This window comes from Oncorhynchus mykiss, chromosome 26 (assembly GCF_013265735.2).
Source record: "Oncorhynchus mykiss isolate Arlee chromosome 26, USDA_OmykA_1.1, whole genome shotgun sequence".
In the NCBI taxonomy this organism is placed as follows: domain Eukaryota; kingdom Metazoa; phylum Chordata; class Actinopteri; order Salmoniformes; family Salmonidae; genus Oncorhynchus; species Oncorhynchus mykiss.
This window is the reverse complement of record NC_048590.1, coordinates 27,419,509-27,438,409: the sequence shown is the minus strand read 5'-3', so window position 1 is coordinate 27,438,409 and position 18,901 is coordinate 27,419,509. Positions and strand designations below refer to the sequence as shown.

Below are 18,901 nucleotides of genomic sequence, written 5' to 3'. Positions count from 1 at the left end.
ATGTATGTAGCCTGTTACAAAGTACCACTTCACACATTAGGCCTACACCCCTACAGAATAAAACCTAACAATTTTAAACAAGAGACACACAGCACATTTATTGTTTGCATTTATTTCCATTAAAAAAAAACATTTATACGAGTAACTTTAAAATGTTTAACAGTACCAACATCTGCATGGAATTAAAAACATGAAATTGTTCTTACTTCACTGTCACATCACTAATGTGATTAATTAACATGCCAACACAACTCACTCACACAACCATGATCTAATAAAGATAACATACTATTGAGCTGTGGTCTTTATTGATTTGATGATTTTAATTGTCAGTGAATGGTTAACATAAAGAACAATTCCTGATCAATTATTCATTGTGTGCATCATATGCATTGTGCAAAGGTGGATAAGGGAGAGGACTGGCTGGTTGAGTCCATTTTTGGGTTACTAGTGTCCATGTAACAGCCCCTACTTCATGTTGTAATCATATAGTAGCACGCCTGGGTGCACCAACACCAGGTCAGGGGTGGCAAACTAATTTTGCCCCAGGGGCCACATTCGGTCTTCAATGAGGTTCCAAGGGCTGCAATGAAAATGTGTTGTATTTCCTAGCTGTGGTTATCAGGGAGCTGGACACAGTCAAGAAACTGCAGGTCCATTATCATTTTTTCCCCTCCAAAAAAAACATTTTACTCAAACCAACCGTGGGCTAGATTTTTTTTTTGTGTGTGTGTGTGTGTGTGTGTGTGTGTGTGTGTGTGTGTGTGTGTGTGTGTGCGCGCGCGCGCGCCAGCATGTTTAGACCACACAGCTTTTTTTCTCCTCTCTGGTTGAGTAGCTGCTGCTGCTTGGTCTGCTTCTCAGAGGCAGGTGTGGACAGGAGCCATGGGCATGCAGTGGGCAGACTCTATGGGCATGCCTGCTCCCTCTCCATGTCTGTACACCTCAGTGCCAGTCTGTGTGGGCACCAGAGGCACCACTGGCAGAGCTGTTGGAGAGAGACAGGCATCAGACTGGCATTACACACACTGAGACTGAAATTGCATGGCTTTTACTACAGGTCCATAACAGTACTCTTTCAGGACATTAAGTTACCGTTGGTGAGCTAATCCCCTAAAAAAAGACACTAAGTAATTATAGGAATATTAATGATGGGAGACAGACATCAACATCCCTCAGGTGAGCTCAGAGCTGTAGGGACTGAGCCTGACGACCAGGGCTGGTGAGAGGGCCCAGGTTCCTGTGAAGTGAGGCTGGGTTAGAGGGCCTGAGACAAGGGGAGCAGTCTGGGCCATGTGCCCCCTGTAGGGTCAGGCTGGCTCTGTGAGGGTGATAAAACACTGGGGACGGTGAGGTCACCGTGTGTTATTCCTCTGTTTTGACAGCGTGGGGGCATTACTCAGGTAGTCTCTTCCTACAGCTACCATGAAACACCATGAGGCTGGTGAGACAGACTATTACTTAGGAGAACCATGCTGCTTGGTGTTGTGAGGAGATCTCAGTGAAGCAAACCTGCTGCCTCTGTCTGGGACACAGGCAGGAAACCAGCGTCTGAGGTTTCATGCACCACTAAATACAGGTGTGTGTGTGTGTGTGTGTATAAAGGTGTCATACATGGTGATTATGATGTATTTGTTTGCTCTACAGTAGCTAGCTAAATGCATACTAGTACACAAAGTATATTGACTTGTCCATGGATGCATTTGGGGGTACTCACAGCTAGGGACAGGTAGGATGACTGATGTGAAGTTGCTCGGCAACCCGACATGGCCTCCTAGTAGGTCCCGAGACAGGGTGTGATCTTGGGGTTGGGGGAACGTCATTACGTTTGAGTTAGAACCTGAGGAGGACCAGAGAAGGGAATAGCTGTATACTACTACACTACTACACTGATCCAGTTACCATAACAGCTCAAAGGTTACCCTTATTACGAATACTCTCAAGTCAGTAATGAGAGCTCACCATGAAATAGTATGAAAACAACATAAGTGAAGACACAATGCACAGCGCACAGATTAGATTGTGGGAAATGAAAGTTGACGTATGTTGGGTTGAATTGTTATTGACCTCTGTTGTTGATCTGTAAGGCAACCCAGAGAAAGTCAGTGGTATTCAGTTTGAGGGTTTTTACTGTAGGTATCTCTTCTCTGGAGCGTACCGTGCCCTGTGTGTTGTCCCAGGCTCCCAGTGGCCCCCTCTCCCAGCAGCATCTCCTGCAGCAGGCTGTCCACGCTAGGCTCCCCCAGGAGCCTGGCCAGCTGCAGGGTCTCCACCATCTGCCAGGCCACACTCTGCAGGGGGGGCAGAATCAGCAGCAGCTCTCCAAAACGCCCCCGCTGTTCACAGGTGGCCTCGTCCAGCAGCACCTGGGCCTGGAAACGCAGCTGCCGCACTGTCTGAGGGGCCTCCAGCCCTGGGCAGTCTGAGAGACAGGGGGAGAGAGGTAGGGTTAATACTACACACACACAGAGAGAGAGAGAGAGAGTCATCAATCTACACACAACATCCCATAACGACAAAGCAAAAACAGGTAGGTAGACATTTTTGCAAAAGTATTAAAAATAAACAAATTAAATATCTTATTTACATCAGTATTCAGACCCTTTGCTATGAGACTCGGAATTGAGCTCAGGTGCATTCTGTTTTCGTTGATCATTCTTGAGATGTTTTTACAGGTTGATTGGAGTTCACCTGTGGTAAATTCAAATGATTGGACATGATTTGGAAAGGTATACACCTGTCTTTATAAGGTCCCACAGTTGACAGTACATGCCAGAGAAAAAACCAAGCCATGAGGTTGAAAGAATTGTCCGTAGAGCTCCAAGACAGGATTGTGTCGAAGCACAGATCTGGGGAAGGGTGCCGAAAATGTTCTGCAGCATTGAAGGCACAGTGTCCTCCATCATTCTTAAATGGAAGAAGTTTGGAAACATCAAGACTCTTCCTAGAACTGGCCGCCCAGCCAAACTGAGCAATCGGGGGAGAAGGGCCTTGGTCAGGGAGGTGACCAAGAACCCGATGGTCACTCTGACAGAGCTCCAGAGTTCTTCTGTGGAGATCTAACCTCCTTTCCAGAAGGACAACCATATCTGCAGCACTCCACCAATCAGGCCTTTATGGTAGAGTGGCCAGACGGAAGCCACTCCTGACAGTCCGCTTGGAGTTTGCCAAAAAGCACCTAAAGAACTCTCAGACCATGAGAAACAAGATTCTCTGGTCTGATGAAACCAAGATTGAACTCTTTGTGGCCTGAATGCCAAGCGTCACATCTGGAGGAAACCTGGCACCATCCCTACAGTGTAGAATGGTGGTAGCAGCATCATGCTGTGGGGAGGTTTTTTAGCGGCAGGGACTGGGAGAATAGTCAGGATCGAAGGAAAGATGAACAGAGCAAAGTACAGAGAGATCCTTGATGAAAACCTGCTCCAGAGCTCTCAGGACCTCAGACTGGGGCGACGGTTAACCTTCCAACAGGACAACAACCCTAAGCACACAGCCAAAAATATAGTTGTGCCAAGCTTGTAGTGTCATACCTAAGAAGACTTGAGGCTGTAATCGCTGCCAAAGGTGCTTCAACAAAGTACTGAGTAAAGGGTCTGATACTTATGTGAATGTGATATTTCACTTTTTTCTTTTAAATAAATTAGCAATAATTTCTAAAAAACAGTTTTTGCTTTGTCATTATGGGGTATTGTGTGTAGATTGATGAGGGAAAAAAACAATTGAATACATTTTATAATAAGGCTGTAATAATAATAATAATAATAATAATAATAATAGTAAATAGTATGGCAGCCGCATAAGTGGTGGTGGGTGCGTGGTGGTGTGTGTGTGTGTGTATGTGAGTTTATGTGTGTGGGTGCAAGAGTGTCAGTGTAGGTGGATATACATGTAAAAAGGGCTGAAAAGTGACTGGAAGCAGGAATACATAAGTACATGTGCTTATGGTAATATTCTAATGGTAATATACAGTGTACTGTACATGTAAACAGGAGTAATGGTGACCAGTAGCAAGAGACATCGATAGATACTAATGGTAATAGCAATCAATAATCAATGAACAGCAGAGTAATGGTAGTAATAAATCTAATCAATACTCATTTTAGCAACAGAGTAGGTGTTAGGGGGAGCTGTAGTTGTTAGCCACTTAACAGTCTTATGGCCAAGGGATGGAAGCTGTTTAGGAGTCTTTTGGTTTGAGCCGTAATGCAAAGGTATCGCCTGCCGGAAAGGAGCATTGAGAACAGTCTATGTCTCGGTGGCTATTGTCTTTGGCAATTTTTCAGGCCTTTCTCAGAGACCGTGGAATGTACTGTCACACCCTGATCCGTTTCACCTGTCTTTGTGCTTGCTTCCACCCCCCTCCAGGTGTCGCCCATCTTCCTCATTATCCCCAATGTATTTATACCTGTGTTATCTGTTTGTCTGTTGCCAGTTTGTTATGTTTGTCCAGCCTACCTGCGGCTCTTGTCTGTTTCTAGTTCCTGTTTTCTAGTTTGACCATTCTGCCTGCCCTGACCCTGAGCATGCTTACCGTTTCTGTACCTTGTCACACCACCCTGTATTATTGACCTCTGCCTGCCCTGACCCCAAGACTGCCTACCGTTTCTGTACCTTGTCACACCAACCTGTATTATTGACCTCTGCCTGCCCTGACCCCAAGACTGCCTACCGTTTCTGTACCTTGTCAAACCAACCTGTATTATTGACCTCTGCCTGCCCTGACCCCAAGACTGCCTACCGTTTCTGTACCTTGTCACACCAACCTGTATTATTGACCTCTGCCTGCCCTGACCCCAAGACTGCCTACCGTTTCTGTACCTTGTCACACCACCCTGTATTATTGACCTCTGCCTGCCCTGACCCCAAGACTGCCTACCGTTTCTGTACCTTGTCACACCACCCTGTATTATTGACCTCTGCCTGCCCTGACCCCAAGACTGCCTGCCGTTCTGTACCTTTTGGACTCTGAACTGGATTACTAACCTCCTCCCTGCAGGCTGTCTCATCAATGTTGGTGATCAGTCCTACCACCTTTGTGTCATCGGACAAACTTGATGATGGAGTTGGAGTCATGCGTGGCCACGCAATCATGGGAGAACAGGGAATATAAGCACACACCCCTGGGGGGCCAATGTGTTGAGGGTCTGCGTGGCGGGTTGAGTAACAGTGGTCTAGGACTTAAATGCGCCGAGTGGCGAAGGAGGCGTGTTGATAGAAGTAGGGCATCACCTGTCTTAGTGACTCGCAACTAAAATCACTGGCAACAAGAAAAGCAGCCTCCGGGTGCATGGTATCTTATTTACAGCCAGCTTGTTGTTGTTGTTGTTGTCCTGAGGTGGAATGTACCCTGAGTGTACAAAACATTAAGAACACCTTCTCTTTCCATGACATAGACTGACCAGGTGAATCCAGGTGAAACGTATGATCTCCTATTGATGTCACTTGTTAAATCCACTTCAATCAATGTAGATGAAGGGGAGGAGACAGGTTAAATAAATATTTTTAAGGGGGGGTGCAACTCAATATTAGGAAGGTGTACTTAATGTTTTGTACACTCAGTGTATACAGCAGTCATGATAACAGTCATAGGTACACAAAGAGCCCAGGGCAGATGAATCAAAGTTGAAGTTGAACTCGGAATTGAGGTTATTAACTGCCGATCTGATGTTCAAAAGATTTTGTCGATCATAGGAATTTATAAACGCCAAAAGAATCACAAAATAGCAAAGTTGGGTCAGAGCACGCAAGACGGCAGCCATACAGTACGGCGCCATCGTCACATACAGTACACGAGAGACACTTACATGTACAGTATGCTTATACTGAGAGACAGAGTGAAGCCACTGTGAGGCAAACAATTCCTACAACACAGCACTGAGACAAATCCTCACTCTGCGGCCCTAGGAGAATAGGGAGAGATGGGATTGCTGTGGGGACATTATACAATATACTTCTTTACTAATTTAAATGCATTATGTGTAATAAACTAAACAGAAATTATTAGAGAAAGTTTAGGAAAAGGTAGTAGGGCAGGGTCACACAGGACAGAGCTGAGCACACGTGCGGTATGTTTATTTCTATAGGTAGTCAGTCATTTGTGTCAGACTTGGCCTAATGCTGCTGTCTACTGCTGTGCACTGCTGTGCCAGTTTGGCCAGTCAGTCTGTCAGACCGGTGGCCTGGCTCTGCTGTTGTAATCACCGCTTCAGGCCAACAGGCTGTAAAGTCCAGCAGCCAGTCACGTCTCCCTGCCAGGACCAGGACTTCGCCCAGATATTAATAGTTTCTCCCCAGAACACGGTGAAACCTGTCCGCCAGGCCAGGACAAAACAACAGGGTGCCAAGGACAGAGCAGAGAGAGCAGAGACAGTCCCAGGAGAGAACAACTGTGAAATAAAAAGATTCCTGGCGAAAGTCTCTTCCTTTGTCTGAGGACAGAGGAGAGGTGAGAAGAGGTGAGGAGGGGGAGGAGGGGCAGGGGGGTGGCTGGTGGTGACCAAAGGACTGACTGACCAGGACTGAAGAAGACTATGGTTTTAAGGCAGGCAAACTCGCTGTTGGTGATGTCCAGCTCTCTCAGAGGCTTGACCAGCTCCTCCAGGATCCGGGCAGCCACCCTGGACACCTCCACCTCAGGACCGCTCACTGGGATCACAAAGTAATTACCTGCAAACACAATCCACATATTAAATACTTACTTATGATATAAGTAAAGTAAAACTGTAAGTATAACTTTATACATTAGGTAAGTCTGCTTCCTTTATCAATATACACATATGGAAAAGCAGCATAGCTAGTCGACATTACCAACATTGGGTAAATATTTTTAAAATTTTATAACAATGATGAGAGCACATCCCAGACTCAGCTGAAATCCATATATTTTACCCAGAAGGATAATGTCATTGTAAGGCAGGGAGCGTTGAGCCACCCCTAGGATGAGGTGTTCAGCAGAGTGGGCTCGTAACAGGGATACCTGCACACAGACAAGACACAGCACAGCACAGAGACAACACACAGCAGCCATTACACAGACAGCCCTCCCTGCAAAGTGAGTATTCCAAAAGCTAGTGATCCAAAACCCAACACAAAGACAGCTGGGCTGAATGTGACCGCCTGCTTAGACAGGTGCAGCTCACATGTTCATACAGACACATTAAGTAGGATAACATCCAAAGTTCCATACCCTGTCGTCAACGGGGAGGCTGCAGAACTCGGGGATGCGCTTGGCCCACTGCACCAGCAGGAGGAGCTGCTGCTTCATGGACTCACACACGTCCCCCACGAGCGCTATCTTCTTGGTGTTGATGTCACAGCTCATAGGGGAGGTCAGGGCTGGAAACTGAGAGTGGCACACAATAATGAGAGGTTCCACATTGGCCCTAGGTGTCAGTGTAATGTGAGAATGAAGAGAGGGTTGGAGGAGATGGATGGGGCAGGGTGCAGGGGTGAGATGATGGGTGCTTGGACAATCGTGAAGGGCAGAGCAAGCAGAGGCAGGTAGGGTATTGGGTGGGGGAAAGGTCACTTCAGAGAATGGTGGTAATAGAGAATATAAGGGTGTAAGATGAGAAATGGATTTTGGATGTGTGTTGTTGGTGGGTCTGTCTCTGGAACGATGCTGTTGGATGGTGATCAGAGCCCCTTCAGCACACAGCTCACATTGAGGAGACATCGCATGAAAACTTGACCCAAATGGAAAACAGCCTGGCTAAATTTTGTGGTTCATTTGTCCATCATCCAATTAATTTCTGCCACATTCCTTTCGCATACAAAGAGGATATCTAGTTGTTATTATGTATTTGAAGCCAATTGAACGCTGGCACACAATCCAAGCCCAGGCACTGCCATTACATAGGACTGCTGTGATCAGATGTGAGTCTCTCTGGGCAATTTGGCAATTTCTAAGAAGTAACTGAATCCAGCCTGCAGCTAAAATCTCCAGGGGACCTTAATGGCCGGCTGTCTAAAGTGCAGCCTGTATCCTCTCCATCTCTAGCCCTGCCACTGCTGTGTTTCTGAGAAACAGATAAAGGGCTCTACTCTGGGCTGTATGGGAAATGGAAGCCTCTGGAGCACTTTGTGGCTGTGAATAGCGAGAGGTTTTAGTGACAATCTCTTACCTGATGCATGCTGGCCTCTGCCTGTAACAGTACGCTGATGGACAGAGTGCCCAGCCCCTGTCCCTCTCCTCTGCGGCTGCTGATGCGGTCCCGCTCGTTCTGCACGGCTGGAAATAAAAGAATAGGAGGGAGAGTCCCTGGATTTCTTGTGTTCACTGTTTTACTTGGACAAAGTATACTCAATGGAGGGGTAATGTTGTAATTACAGCATACACCTACACTGAACAAACATCTAAACACAATACCTAAAGTGTTGGTCCCATGTTTCATGATCTGAAATTAAAGATCCCAGAAATGTTCCATATGCACAAAAAGTTTACTTCTCTCAACATTTCTGCACAAATTTGTTTACATCCCTGTTAGTGAACATTTATCCTTTGCCAAGATAATCCATTCACCTGACATGTGTGGCATATCAAGAAGCTGATTAAACGGCATGATCATTACACAGGTGCACCTTGTACTGAGGACAATAAAAGGCCACTTTAAAATGTGTTTTATCACACAACACATTGCCACAGATGTCTCAAGTTTTGAGGGAGCGTGCAATTGGCATGCTGACAGCAGGAATGTCCACCAGAGCTGTTGCCAGATAATTTAATGTTAATTTCTCTACCATAAGCCGCCTCCAACGTTGTTTTAGAGAATTTGGCAGTACGTCCAACTGGCCTCACAACCGCAGACCATGTGTATGGCGTCATGTGGGCGAGCGGTTTTCTGATGTCCACGTTATGAACAGAGTGTCCCATGATGGCGTTGGGGTTATGGTATGGGCAAGTATAAGGTACGGACAACGAACACAATTGCATTTTATCGATGTCAATTTGAATGCACAGAGACACCGTGACAAGATCCTGAGGCCCATTGTGAGGCAATTTTTATTTTTAGGTACTGTATCTGTGACCAAAAGATGCATATACAGTGGGGCAAAAAAGTATTTAGTCAGCCACCAATTGTGCAAGTTCTCCCACTTAAAAAGATGAGAGAGGCCTGTAATTTTCATCATAGCTACACTTCAACTATGACAGACAAAATGAGAAGAAAAAAAATCCAGAAAATCACATTGTAGGATTTTTAATGAATGTATTTGCAAATTATGGTGGAAAATAAGTATTTGGTCAATTACAAAAGTTTATCTCAATACTTTGTTATATATCCTTTGTTGGCAATGACAGAGGTCAAATGTTTTCTGTAAGTCTTCACAAGGTTTTCACACACTGTTGCTGGTATTTTGGCCCATTCCTCCATGCAGATCTCCTCTAGAGCAGTGATGTTTTGGGGCTGTTGCTGGGCAACACGGACTTTCAACTCCCTCCAAAGATTTTCTATGGGGTTGAGATCTGGAGACTGACTAGGCCACTCCAGGACCTTGAAATGCTTCTTACGAAGCCACTCCTTCGTTGCCTGGGCGGTGTGTTTGGGATCATTGTCATGCTGAAAGACCCAGCCACATTTCATCTTCAATGCCCTTGCTGATGGAAGGATGTTTTCACTCAAAATCCCACGATACATGGTCCCATTCATTCTTTCCTTTACACGGATCAGTCGTCCTGGTCCCTTTGCAGAAAAACAGCCCCAAAGCATGATGTTTCCACCCCCATGCTTCACAGTAGGTATGGTGTTCTTTGGATGCAACTCAGCATTCTTTGTCCTCCAAACACGACGAGTTGAGTTTTTACCAAAAAGTTATATTTTGGTTTCATCTGACCATATGACATTCTCCCAATCTTCTTCTGGATCATCCAAATGCTCTCTAGCAAACTTCAGACGGGCCTGGACATGTACTGGCTTAAGCAGGGGGACACGTCTGGCACTGCAGTATTTGAGTCCCTGGCGGTCCCTGTTACTGATGGTAGGTTTTGTTACTTTGGTCCCAGCTCTCTGCAGGTAATTCACTAGGTCCCCCCGTGTGGTTCTGGGATTTTTGCTCACCGTTCTTGTGGTCATTTTGACCCCACGGGGTGAGATCTTGCGTGGAGCCCCAGATCGAGGGAGATTATCAGTGGTCTTGTATGTCTTCCATTTCCTAATAATTGCTCCCACAGTTGATTTCTTCAAACCAAACTGCTTACCTATTGCAGGTTCAGTCTTCCCAGCCTGGTGCAAGTCTACAATTTTGTTTCTGGTGTCCTTTGACAGCTCTTTGGTCTTGACCATAGTGGAGTTTGGAGTGTGACTGTTTGAGGTTGTGGACAGGTGTCTTTTATACTGATAACAAGTTCAAACAGGTGCCATTAATACAGGTAACGAGTGGAGGACAGAGGAGCCTCTTAAAGAAAAAGTTACAGGTCTGTGAGAGCCATAAATCTTGCTTGTTTGTAGGTGACCAAATACTTATTTTCCACCATAATTTGCAAATAAATTCATTAAAAATCCTACAATGTGATTTTCTGGATTTTTTTTCTCATTTTGTCTGTCATAGTTGAAGTGTAGCTATGATGAAAATTACAGGCCTCTCTCATCTTTTTAAGTGGGAGAACTTGCACAATTGGTGGCTGACTAAATACTTTTTTGCCCCACTGTATGTATGCCCAGTCATGTGAAATACATAAATTAGGACCTAATTAATTTATTTCAATTGACTGACTTCCTTATATGAACTGTACCTCAGTAAAATCTTTGAAATTGTTGTATCTAGCGTTACTAATTTTTGTTATACATTTAATTTTGACACTCATCTGCATTGAGACTATTTCAGAGCAAATTCAATTTCCAAATCCCCCAAGTAACATCTCTAATTTTGATTCTGATTCTGCCAACATATTAAACCTGACTATGTAATTAGCCAAAGGAAGGTACGACGGGAGGCTGACAGTACAGGGCCTGATGATTGGGATTGTGTCTGACAGAGGAGACTGTCTCATAGTGACCTCTGTGCCTGTGTCATTACAATGGATGACCTCAGCCTGATTTCAGTCTGCTCCACAAAGTCAGACAACAAGCCCCAGTCTGAGAGCAATCAGTCACCACAGCTGACCTCTCAGCAGCCAATCAGGACCCTATTAATCAAACTGGAGCTGCAGAGACAGAGACAGAGAGAGACCTCTGCTTTGGAGACATGGCAGTGGGTGATGATGTCACAAATTAGTCCTCCACGGAGCACAAGTGAAGTGATAGATTGAAAGTGGCTGTGGACATTCAGCAAGGAGAATAGGAGGAGTACAAATATAGATCGTTGTCAAAAATGGTTTGTTAGAATTTGTTGTCTGGATTAATGTACAATTGAAACACATTAAACCAAAGGCTTATACACATTTTCAAAATGGCATGTTCTGATATTTTGTGGCATAGCTTTGCTTTTTACTAAATGCTATGCTGAGTGGTCTGCAAAATTAATACTAAATGCTATGCTGAGTGGTCTGCAAAATTAATACGGCAAATGTTTGAATCTTTCTCCCTGACCATCACTAAGGGGGCTCAGCTCAGATTCAGTTTCTCTCTAACGTTCCTCTGGAATGAGGGCTCAGCAAAAATAGGTATTTCTCTCTTGAAAAAGCCAGAACAAATAATTGCCCATGCTCTGCCATTTTAATTATTCATGTGAGGGGCCATTCATGGATCCTCTAATCCCGTCTCTCTCTCTCCTGGTTATCTGCGGCAGCCAGTGGAAGATAAGGTCTACAGTGCACACTACAAACAGCCACTCACTCAGTATTGCTCAAGAGAGCGGCATGTTGATCTTGTTGCTTTTCCCCCACAGTAAGTGGTGCATACACTCTTAGAAAAAAGGGTTCCAAAAGGGGTTTTCGGCTGTCCCCATAGGAGAACCCTTTTTAGAGGGCTCTACCAGGAACCAAAACATTTTCTTCAAAGGGTTCTCCTATGGGGATAGCCAAAGAACCCTTTTAGGTTCTAGATACCCCTGCACATCGACTCTGTACTGTTACCCCGTGTATTTATTCTACGTGTTATTAGTTTCTAATATTCTGTTGTTTATGAAGCATGTGACAAATAAAATTTGATTTGATTTGAGATAGCACCTTGTAGACTATACCGCACTCACTACCCCTGCCTGAGCCTCCACTACCCACCCCCGCATGGCGTGCCTGCCAACCCCAATACCCCCCTTGGCGTTAAACATGGTTATGCAATGTGGGTAAATATTGTGATTTGTCAACTTTTATATATGCTTATGGCTTTAAAAACAAAATGCTGTGTGTGCGTGTGTGTGCTGGCAGGCTTTAAAAAATCTCCTTTGAATTAATAATGTGGCAATGAATTGTGTAATTACTTTGTAGTGTGGTGCCATACAGTATGTACAATCTATGTCATGTTTAAACAACAAACCTTCTCTCTCACCTTCCTTTCTCATGCCTGCTCGGAAACATTTCCGAAGCCTGCAGTAACGGCATTGGTTCCTCTTGTCTTTGTCCACAACACATTGCCTGCTGAACCTGCCGACCCACACACACACACACACACACACACGCACGCACGCACGCACACACACACACACACACACACACACATACATACACACACACACACACACACACACACACACAATTAGATAAACTTCAAAACAAGACAACAGTTGTATAATTCTGTAACACACAATCAGACACAAGTCTCACACTATGGGCTTCTGTAATTGTGATGGCGTCAGATCAGTGCTGTACAATTTCTGTGTTGTGGACATACACATGTTCAGACAGGCTCCTAACACTTAGTTCCAGACATATAACCACCTTTCAATGAAACCTGCAAAATGACAACTCCTATAGTCCATACAGTGTGGTAAAATTGACTTCTCACATGTGAGAGAGTAAAACGCATCACACCATTGACTTTGGAGTCTTCCATCACTGTATTAAGGTTATTGTCTCTTTGTCTGAACAAAACCCAGAGACTATGACACAGAAGTTGGCTTTCTAATTCTTGGCCAACGCAACTCGCATACTTTTCACTTCACAATGGATGTGGTTGAGAACCGTACCACCAGAGAAAGTAATCAGTTATTGAAATGGGGGTTGAACACTGTGAATGAAAGTACTTTACCAGCATTTCAGCGACATGTTTTTACCAGCTGCCCTAGTCGTAGGCAGTAAATTTGTCTCTGTATTGTCTTGTGGGTCGGAGGTGGACAATAGTGTGCCTAATAATACTTCCAATGATCTACAGTTCTAACAGAACCTTGGTGGTATCTCAAATGACACCCTATTTCCCATTTAGTGCCTTATTGTTATGTCTCAGGTCAAAAGTAGCGCACTATATGGGGATCCAGCCTGGTCTCATAGACTAGACGTAACATAGTAATTGTAAATCCGGGACACTGAAATTAGTATGATACAGTATGTTACATTTGGTATGGTTATATAAGACAGATGGTTACTTAAAGTTGGGTGGTTGGTTGAGGTGGATGGGTGGGTGTATAACGCGAATGTCTAGCAACCCATAGGTTGCGAGTTTGAATCTCATTACGGACAACTTTATGCATTTTAGCTAATTAGCAACTTTTCAACTACTTACTGCTTTTTAGCTACTTTGCAACTACTTAGCATGTTAGCTAACTCTTCCCCTAACCCTTTTAGCTAACCTTTACCCTTTTAACCCTAGCCATTTAACCTAGTCATAAACTTAACCTTAACCCTAACCACCAAGTTGCAATTGGCCCGTGCAACCCAAGGTTTGATATCAGCATAAACAGAAACCCTCTTAAATCTAACCACCAATCCCTAGCTTATGTTAATGTTAGCCACCTAGCCACCTAGCTAGAATTCATAACATCTCATATGTTTATCAAATTCGTAACATGTTGTATGTTTTTCAAATTGTAATTGGTCAAATTTAATACTAAATGAGTGATGGACATCCACAAATTAATACATACCATACGAACCGAACCGTAACATATATTAAATGGAGTGGATTTATTTACAGAATAATACGTAATGCTGTGAGAACAGGTTGGATCAGATAAAAAAAATAGGGCACTCTATTGGGAATAGGTTGTCATTTGAGATGTAGTCCTCTTTTTCAGTGATCTGTGTGGTGATGAGTCTCACCTGCAGGTGTAGGCGTGGTTCTTCCTGACGCTCCTCCTGAAGAAGCCCTTGCAGCCATCACAGCTGGAAGCACCGTAGTGTTTACCTGTGGCCCTGTCTGCACATATGGAACACACGCTCCCATTGGTCTGTGGCAGCAGAGGGGCAGGCTCCGGCATCATCAACTCTGTCAGTCAATCACAAGAAAATGATTGAGATTCATACACTACAGCACACTGGAGGGCTACTGCATGTGTTGAATTGACTCTTGACACTTGGGGACAGACATGAGAGGATGTCTATTACCGATGACCTCAGGCTAACATTAGAAAGCTTTGGAGATGCACAATGGAATATTGGTCTTGTAGGACACGGTTCTACTTTTACAGATGGGCCCCCATTGTTGATGAGTAAGTAAACATCTCCAAGCCTTGCTAATAAGCCGCAACAGCGTCTGCAGAGAGCGGATCACTCAGCTGAGAGATTGTCAACGCTGTGTGACAGCAGATAAGCACGATTACAGAGCAAATAATTAATCAACGGCATCATCAGCTAAGGTGATTAATGAATCCCTGTTCATTCCACCTCTGTGAAGGGAAATAACCTTGTGCTGCATATAAAAAAGCACAACATTCAAAGGCAGAAATGTGTTGATTGTGAGCTTATAGGGCTGTAAGAACAATGGCAGAGTTGTGTTGTTCCCCAGGGCTGATGAGGTTTGGAGGGGGTAATAAAAGCAGGGTTATAGGTAGAGATATCATTGCTGTATGTTGCTGCCAGACTCACAGGCCCTCAGAGGACCACTGCTGCTTATTACTCAGAGGAAGAGGAAACTCCCCATTTAGTTAAAGCAGATTCAGGTCAGTGGCAAAGACAAAGTCCACTGGCTAATTTTACACTGGGAGCTCCATTTTAATTCAATCTCCCTCAGTGTTGCTCTAAATTGTGTCCTGTCAGTGTTCGATCGCTGCAGGATTGTCTCTCTTAAAACCACTGACCGTCAAATATACTTTGTTGGTGTAGTGTTTGTGCAGTCACAGGGACATTGCCCCCAGGCTGTAATGTATTTAAATTGCACACTTAGAGTTGGGAGACTGAGCAGCCAGGGATAACAATTTAACATGGAGAATGCTTTCTGTGGTCAAAGATCAGTTCGATTGAATTAAGAGATTAGAATACATCTTCCACACAGCTATCTGCCTTGGAAAGCAGTCTGCTGGTAAAGCATCTCCTTAAAAGTGCCAAAGAAAGGACCTGATTCAGCAGAACAGACTCCTAATGATGATAATGATAAGTTCAAATTAGATTATAAGGGAAAGCAGAAGAGGGAGGTCTTTAGATCACCCTCAGTATTGTCGGGAGTAATGACCGTTGTATTCACAGCATTTTGTGGAATGAAAGCTAATGTTATTTTATCCATGAGAAAATGGTCTTACAAATTCCTGTGTGCATGAGAGCTACATTGTAAAGCGCTGAGAGTACTTTTTAAAACCATGTTTTTCCAAGGGCACTGGGTCTCTTTTTGTAAGCCTGGTTTTCTCTCCAGCTGAATGGAAAGAACAGGTTTTAAAAAGTTACCAAGATCTACTCATGAATTTTAACTTATAAAAATGAATGGATATTCAATATTTTATATTATTTGAATGTCCTTTGAATATCATACAAACCCCCTCAAATGTCAGATCGGTGTTTTGGTATTGTTGTGCACCAGTCTATGAGTGAAGGACAGACAGGTAAAGGTGTCATTATACCAGTCGTACCTGTCTCTACAGGAAACACCCTAAGGTTGTCAAACTCCAACATGGTGTAGGAAGGATCAAGGGTGGTGCTGTAGTCTGTGGAGTCCAGATCCAGCACGTTCCCTGACAGCTTCATGGTTCTGGTCACTGCTTCAGGAGGCCACACTAGGCCCAAACAAAAGTCTGATTTATATGAGCAAAGGAACCAGAGCAGGCTGCTGCACGACCTTCCTCTTCAGTTCACCACTCTGTTCCAAAATTAGCCACTTTTTCAGCACAATCACTTAATTCCTCTCTGTGTCTTCCTGACTGTCTAGCTCAGGTAAATCAATGTGTTGTCATTCTGTGTGACACCGCTATTCCTCCACTCGGTCACAGGCCTCCAAAGTCCTGGTTCCTGTCCTGTGCTGATGTTTTCCTTGGCCCAGTAAATCATGTGCACCTTTTAGATTCTTCCTTTTCTCATCCCAGTATTCCTGGCAGGCAGTTCTTACTCAGGTTGTATAACAGAACAAGTTATCCAGTATGTATTTAGCTGGTAGCTAATGTTCCAGATCAGTGTGACAGATGCCAAACAGCCTTCCAAAGGAGGGAAAGAGAGAGACACTGAGATTTGGCCCACTGTATGTTTGCGACTCTCTTATCAGAGTAGAGTATAATAAAGGTGAGGGTTCAAATGGAGGCAGGTAAACATGACTCACTGGGAAGAGAAAAAACAGCCGATACAGTCAATGAGCTACCTTATCTTAATCACTTCTACGGCTGAGGAAAAAAGGACAGCAAAAACTAAAGTATATGACCAGATCAAAGGTCATCATTACAGTCAGTTACTGCAGGTCAGTTGAGAATGGTATTTGAGTACCGCTGATCAATGTTTAATATTTGTAATTTCAGTAGACTTCTATGGACAAAAGATGCCAGATTCTCAAGTTTGAGTGTAATTCCAACTGGACGAGAGACTGTGCTATATTTCACCACTGGGGGCAGAGTTTGCTAGTTCCACCGGTCTGCACTCTACTCTGTTTCACAATGGGGAGGGGCTTCTTTCTTCACCTTTGCCCATGTGGGGAGCATGCCATCAGCTGTTTGGAGGTATTGATCAGAGGTAGAGGGATAACGTGTTTGCAAATAAAACTATACCTCCCCTGGGCCCCTTTATACAGATAGTGAATGCACTGTAGATAGCCTTTCTCTCTGACTTGTCTCTACATAAAACACAGGTTCAAAGCAATGGAGGGTCATCTATGTCAATCTACAATATAGTGACATTAGTATCTTCACAAAGCCACTTTGTGGTCTATCTACTGTTGTAGTAATGGAGTAACAGAATAATACAAAGCACCATATTAACAATCATGTCATATTGTTTTTAGATTATTAGGAAAGAAATGTGAAACAAAGCAGTGGACAGTGAAGTCCAACATGTATTTTTCACTTTGAGTATCCAAAAATGGACAGAGATCTCATATTAATGTCCTTCATTTTTAATAGAGTAAATTCCCAGACATCTATAAAAATGGACATCTGGGTTGAAGAAGTAAAAAATAATAATAACATGAGCCAAATCCTTTGTGTGCAAGAAATCAATAGTCTGTCTTACATTATAACTGAACAATAATCAATAGTCTGTCTTATATTATAACTGAACAAATTGAGCATTCTAATGTTAACATTACCTCCACATCAGCGGAGGCTGCTGAGGGGAGGACGGCTCATAATAATGTCTGGAATGGAGTAAATCAAATGCTATCAACCACATGGAAACCACATCGTTGATGTGTTTGATACCATTCCATTGACTCCATTCCAGACATTATTATGAGCCTTCCTCCCCTCAGCAGCCTCCACTGCTCCACATGGCAGAGACGATATGATGATGACGACAAGTTCATACAGTCTACAGTGCATTCAATACACTAGAAAACTTCTCAGCTCCCCCACTGACATACCATAGTCATACTGGGGCCATTTTACCCTTCCTGGGCTGGGACACTTCCTAGCCATCTGCAGAGGAGATAGATGTGCGAATCTGCAGAATATTCTGGACCTTCAGTATGTGAGACATTGTGTGTAGGCTGAAGGATAGGAGAGTGAGGAGTTTGGAAAGAACGAAAGACATAGAGAAATGTGAACGTGGCCATATGATTTTTACAAATTATAACAAATTATATGTCAGACCACATATGAGCTTTTCCAGGAGCGATATCCATCATGCTTTGGTGTAATGGGATTTCCTGGGTGAGCAGCTCTCCTTCCCTGAATGTCACGCTAGGCCGCAGGTCAGACCTCCCCTGGCAGTGGCTCTCTCTCTCTCATGCTGCAGCTTTGTTAAGGTGATTGATAGCTCATAAAACCTGTCAGTCACGGCAGGACGAAGGCAGAATGGTCCTTGGTGCCCTGTAAAATTACATCAGGTCCAGATAAAAAATTACCCTCAAATTTAGATTATCTTGCTAAAGCATTCTAGTGTTCACAACTTGTATTACACAAAACAAATCACACCCCTTCACTTGTTACGGCCTGAATTTAAAATGGATCACATTTAGATTTTTTTCACACAATACCCTATAATGTCAAAGTGGAATATGACTTTCAAAATGTTTAATAATGAATACATTTTTTAAATCTGAAATGTCATGAGTCAATACTTATTCAATCCCTTTGTTATGGCAAGCTTAAATAAGTTCAAGACTAAACATTTGCTTAACAAGTCACATAATAAGATGCATGTACAGTAATAGTGTTTGAATCACTACTTCATCGCTGTACACCGCACATACAGTTAGGCAGTGAATTTCAAACACAGATTCAAACACAAAGACCAGGGAGGTTTTCCAATGCCTCACCAAGAAGGGCACCTATTGGTAGATCGGTACAAAAAATAAAACAGACATTGAATATCCTTTTGAGTATGGTGAAATTATTAATTACACTTTGGATGATGTAATAATACACCCAGTCACTACAAAAATACAGGTGTCCTTCCTAACTCAGATGCCGGAGAGGAAGGAAACCACTCTAGAATATCATCATGAGGCCAATGGTGACTTTA

General features: G+C 43.7%; 1 protein-coding gene across 2 annotated transcripts; it reads right to left on the bottom strand.

The window, feature by feature from the left end:
• Positions 1–757: 757 nt before the first annotated feature.
• Positions 758–16,495, bottom strand: LOC110506520 (hepatocyte nuclear factor 4-beta). 2 transcript variants are annotated; one of them, XM_036964088.1, is made up of 10 exons: positions 15,871–16,495; positions 14,132–14,297; positions 12,414–12,520; positions 8,127–8,233; positions 7,190–7,345; positions 6,892–6,979; positions 6,517–6,669; positions 2,159–2,422; positions 1,718–1,840; positions 758–988 (listed from the first exon to the last, which is right to left on the bottom strand). In XM_036964088.1, exons 1-10 carry the CDS (start codon positions 15,983–15,985, stop codon positions 861–863), a joined length of 1,407 nt encoding a protein of 468 aa, XP_036819983.1. In that variant the 5' UTR covers positions 15,986–16,495; the 3' UTR covers positions 758–860. The 2 variants fall into 2 exon arrangements, with proteins under 2 accessions (XP_036819983.1, XP_036819984.1); XM_036964089.1 differs by having other exon boundaries at positions 12,426–12,520.
• Positions 16,496–18,901: the final 2,406 nt, after the last annotated feature.

Coding starts and splice junctions, on each gene's coding strand:
- LOC110506520 (XM_036964088.1), bottom strand. CDS start 15,985: ATGAAGCTGTCAGGGAACGTGCTGGATCTGGACTCCACAGACTACAGC. Junction 14,298..15,870: donor GGTGTTTCCTGTAGAGACAG/GTACGACTGGTA, acceptor ATTGACTGACAG/AGTTGATGATGCCGGAGCCT. Junction 6,670..6,891: donor CAATGACATTATCCTTCTGG/GTAAAATATATG, acceptor TTGTGTTTGCAG/GTAATTACTTTGTGATCCCA.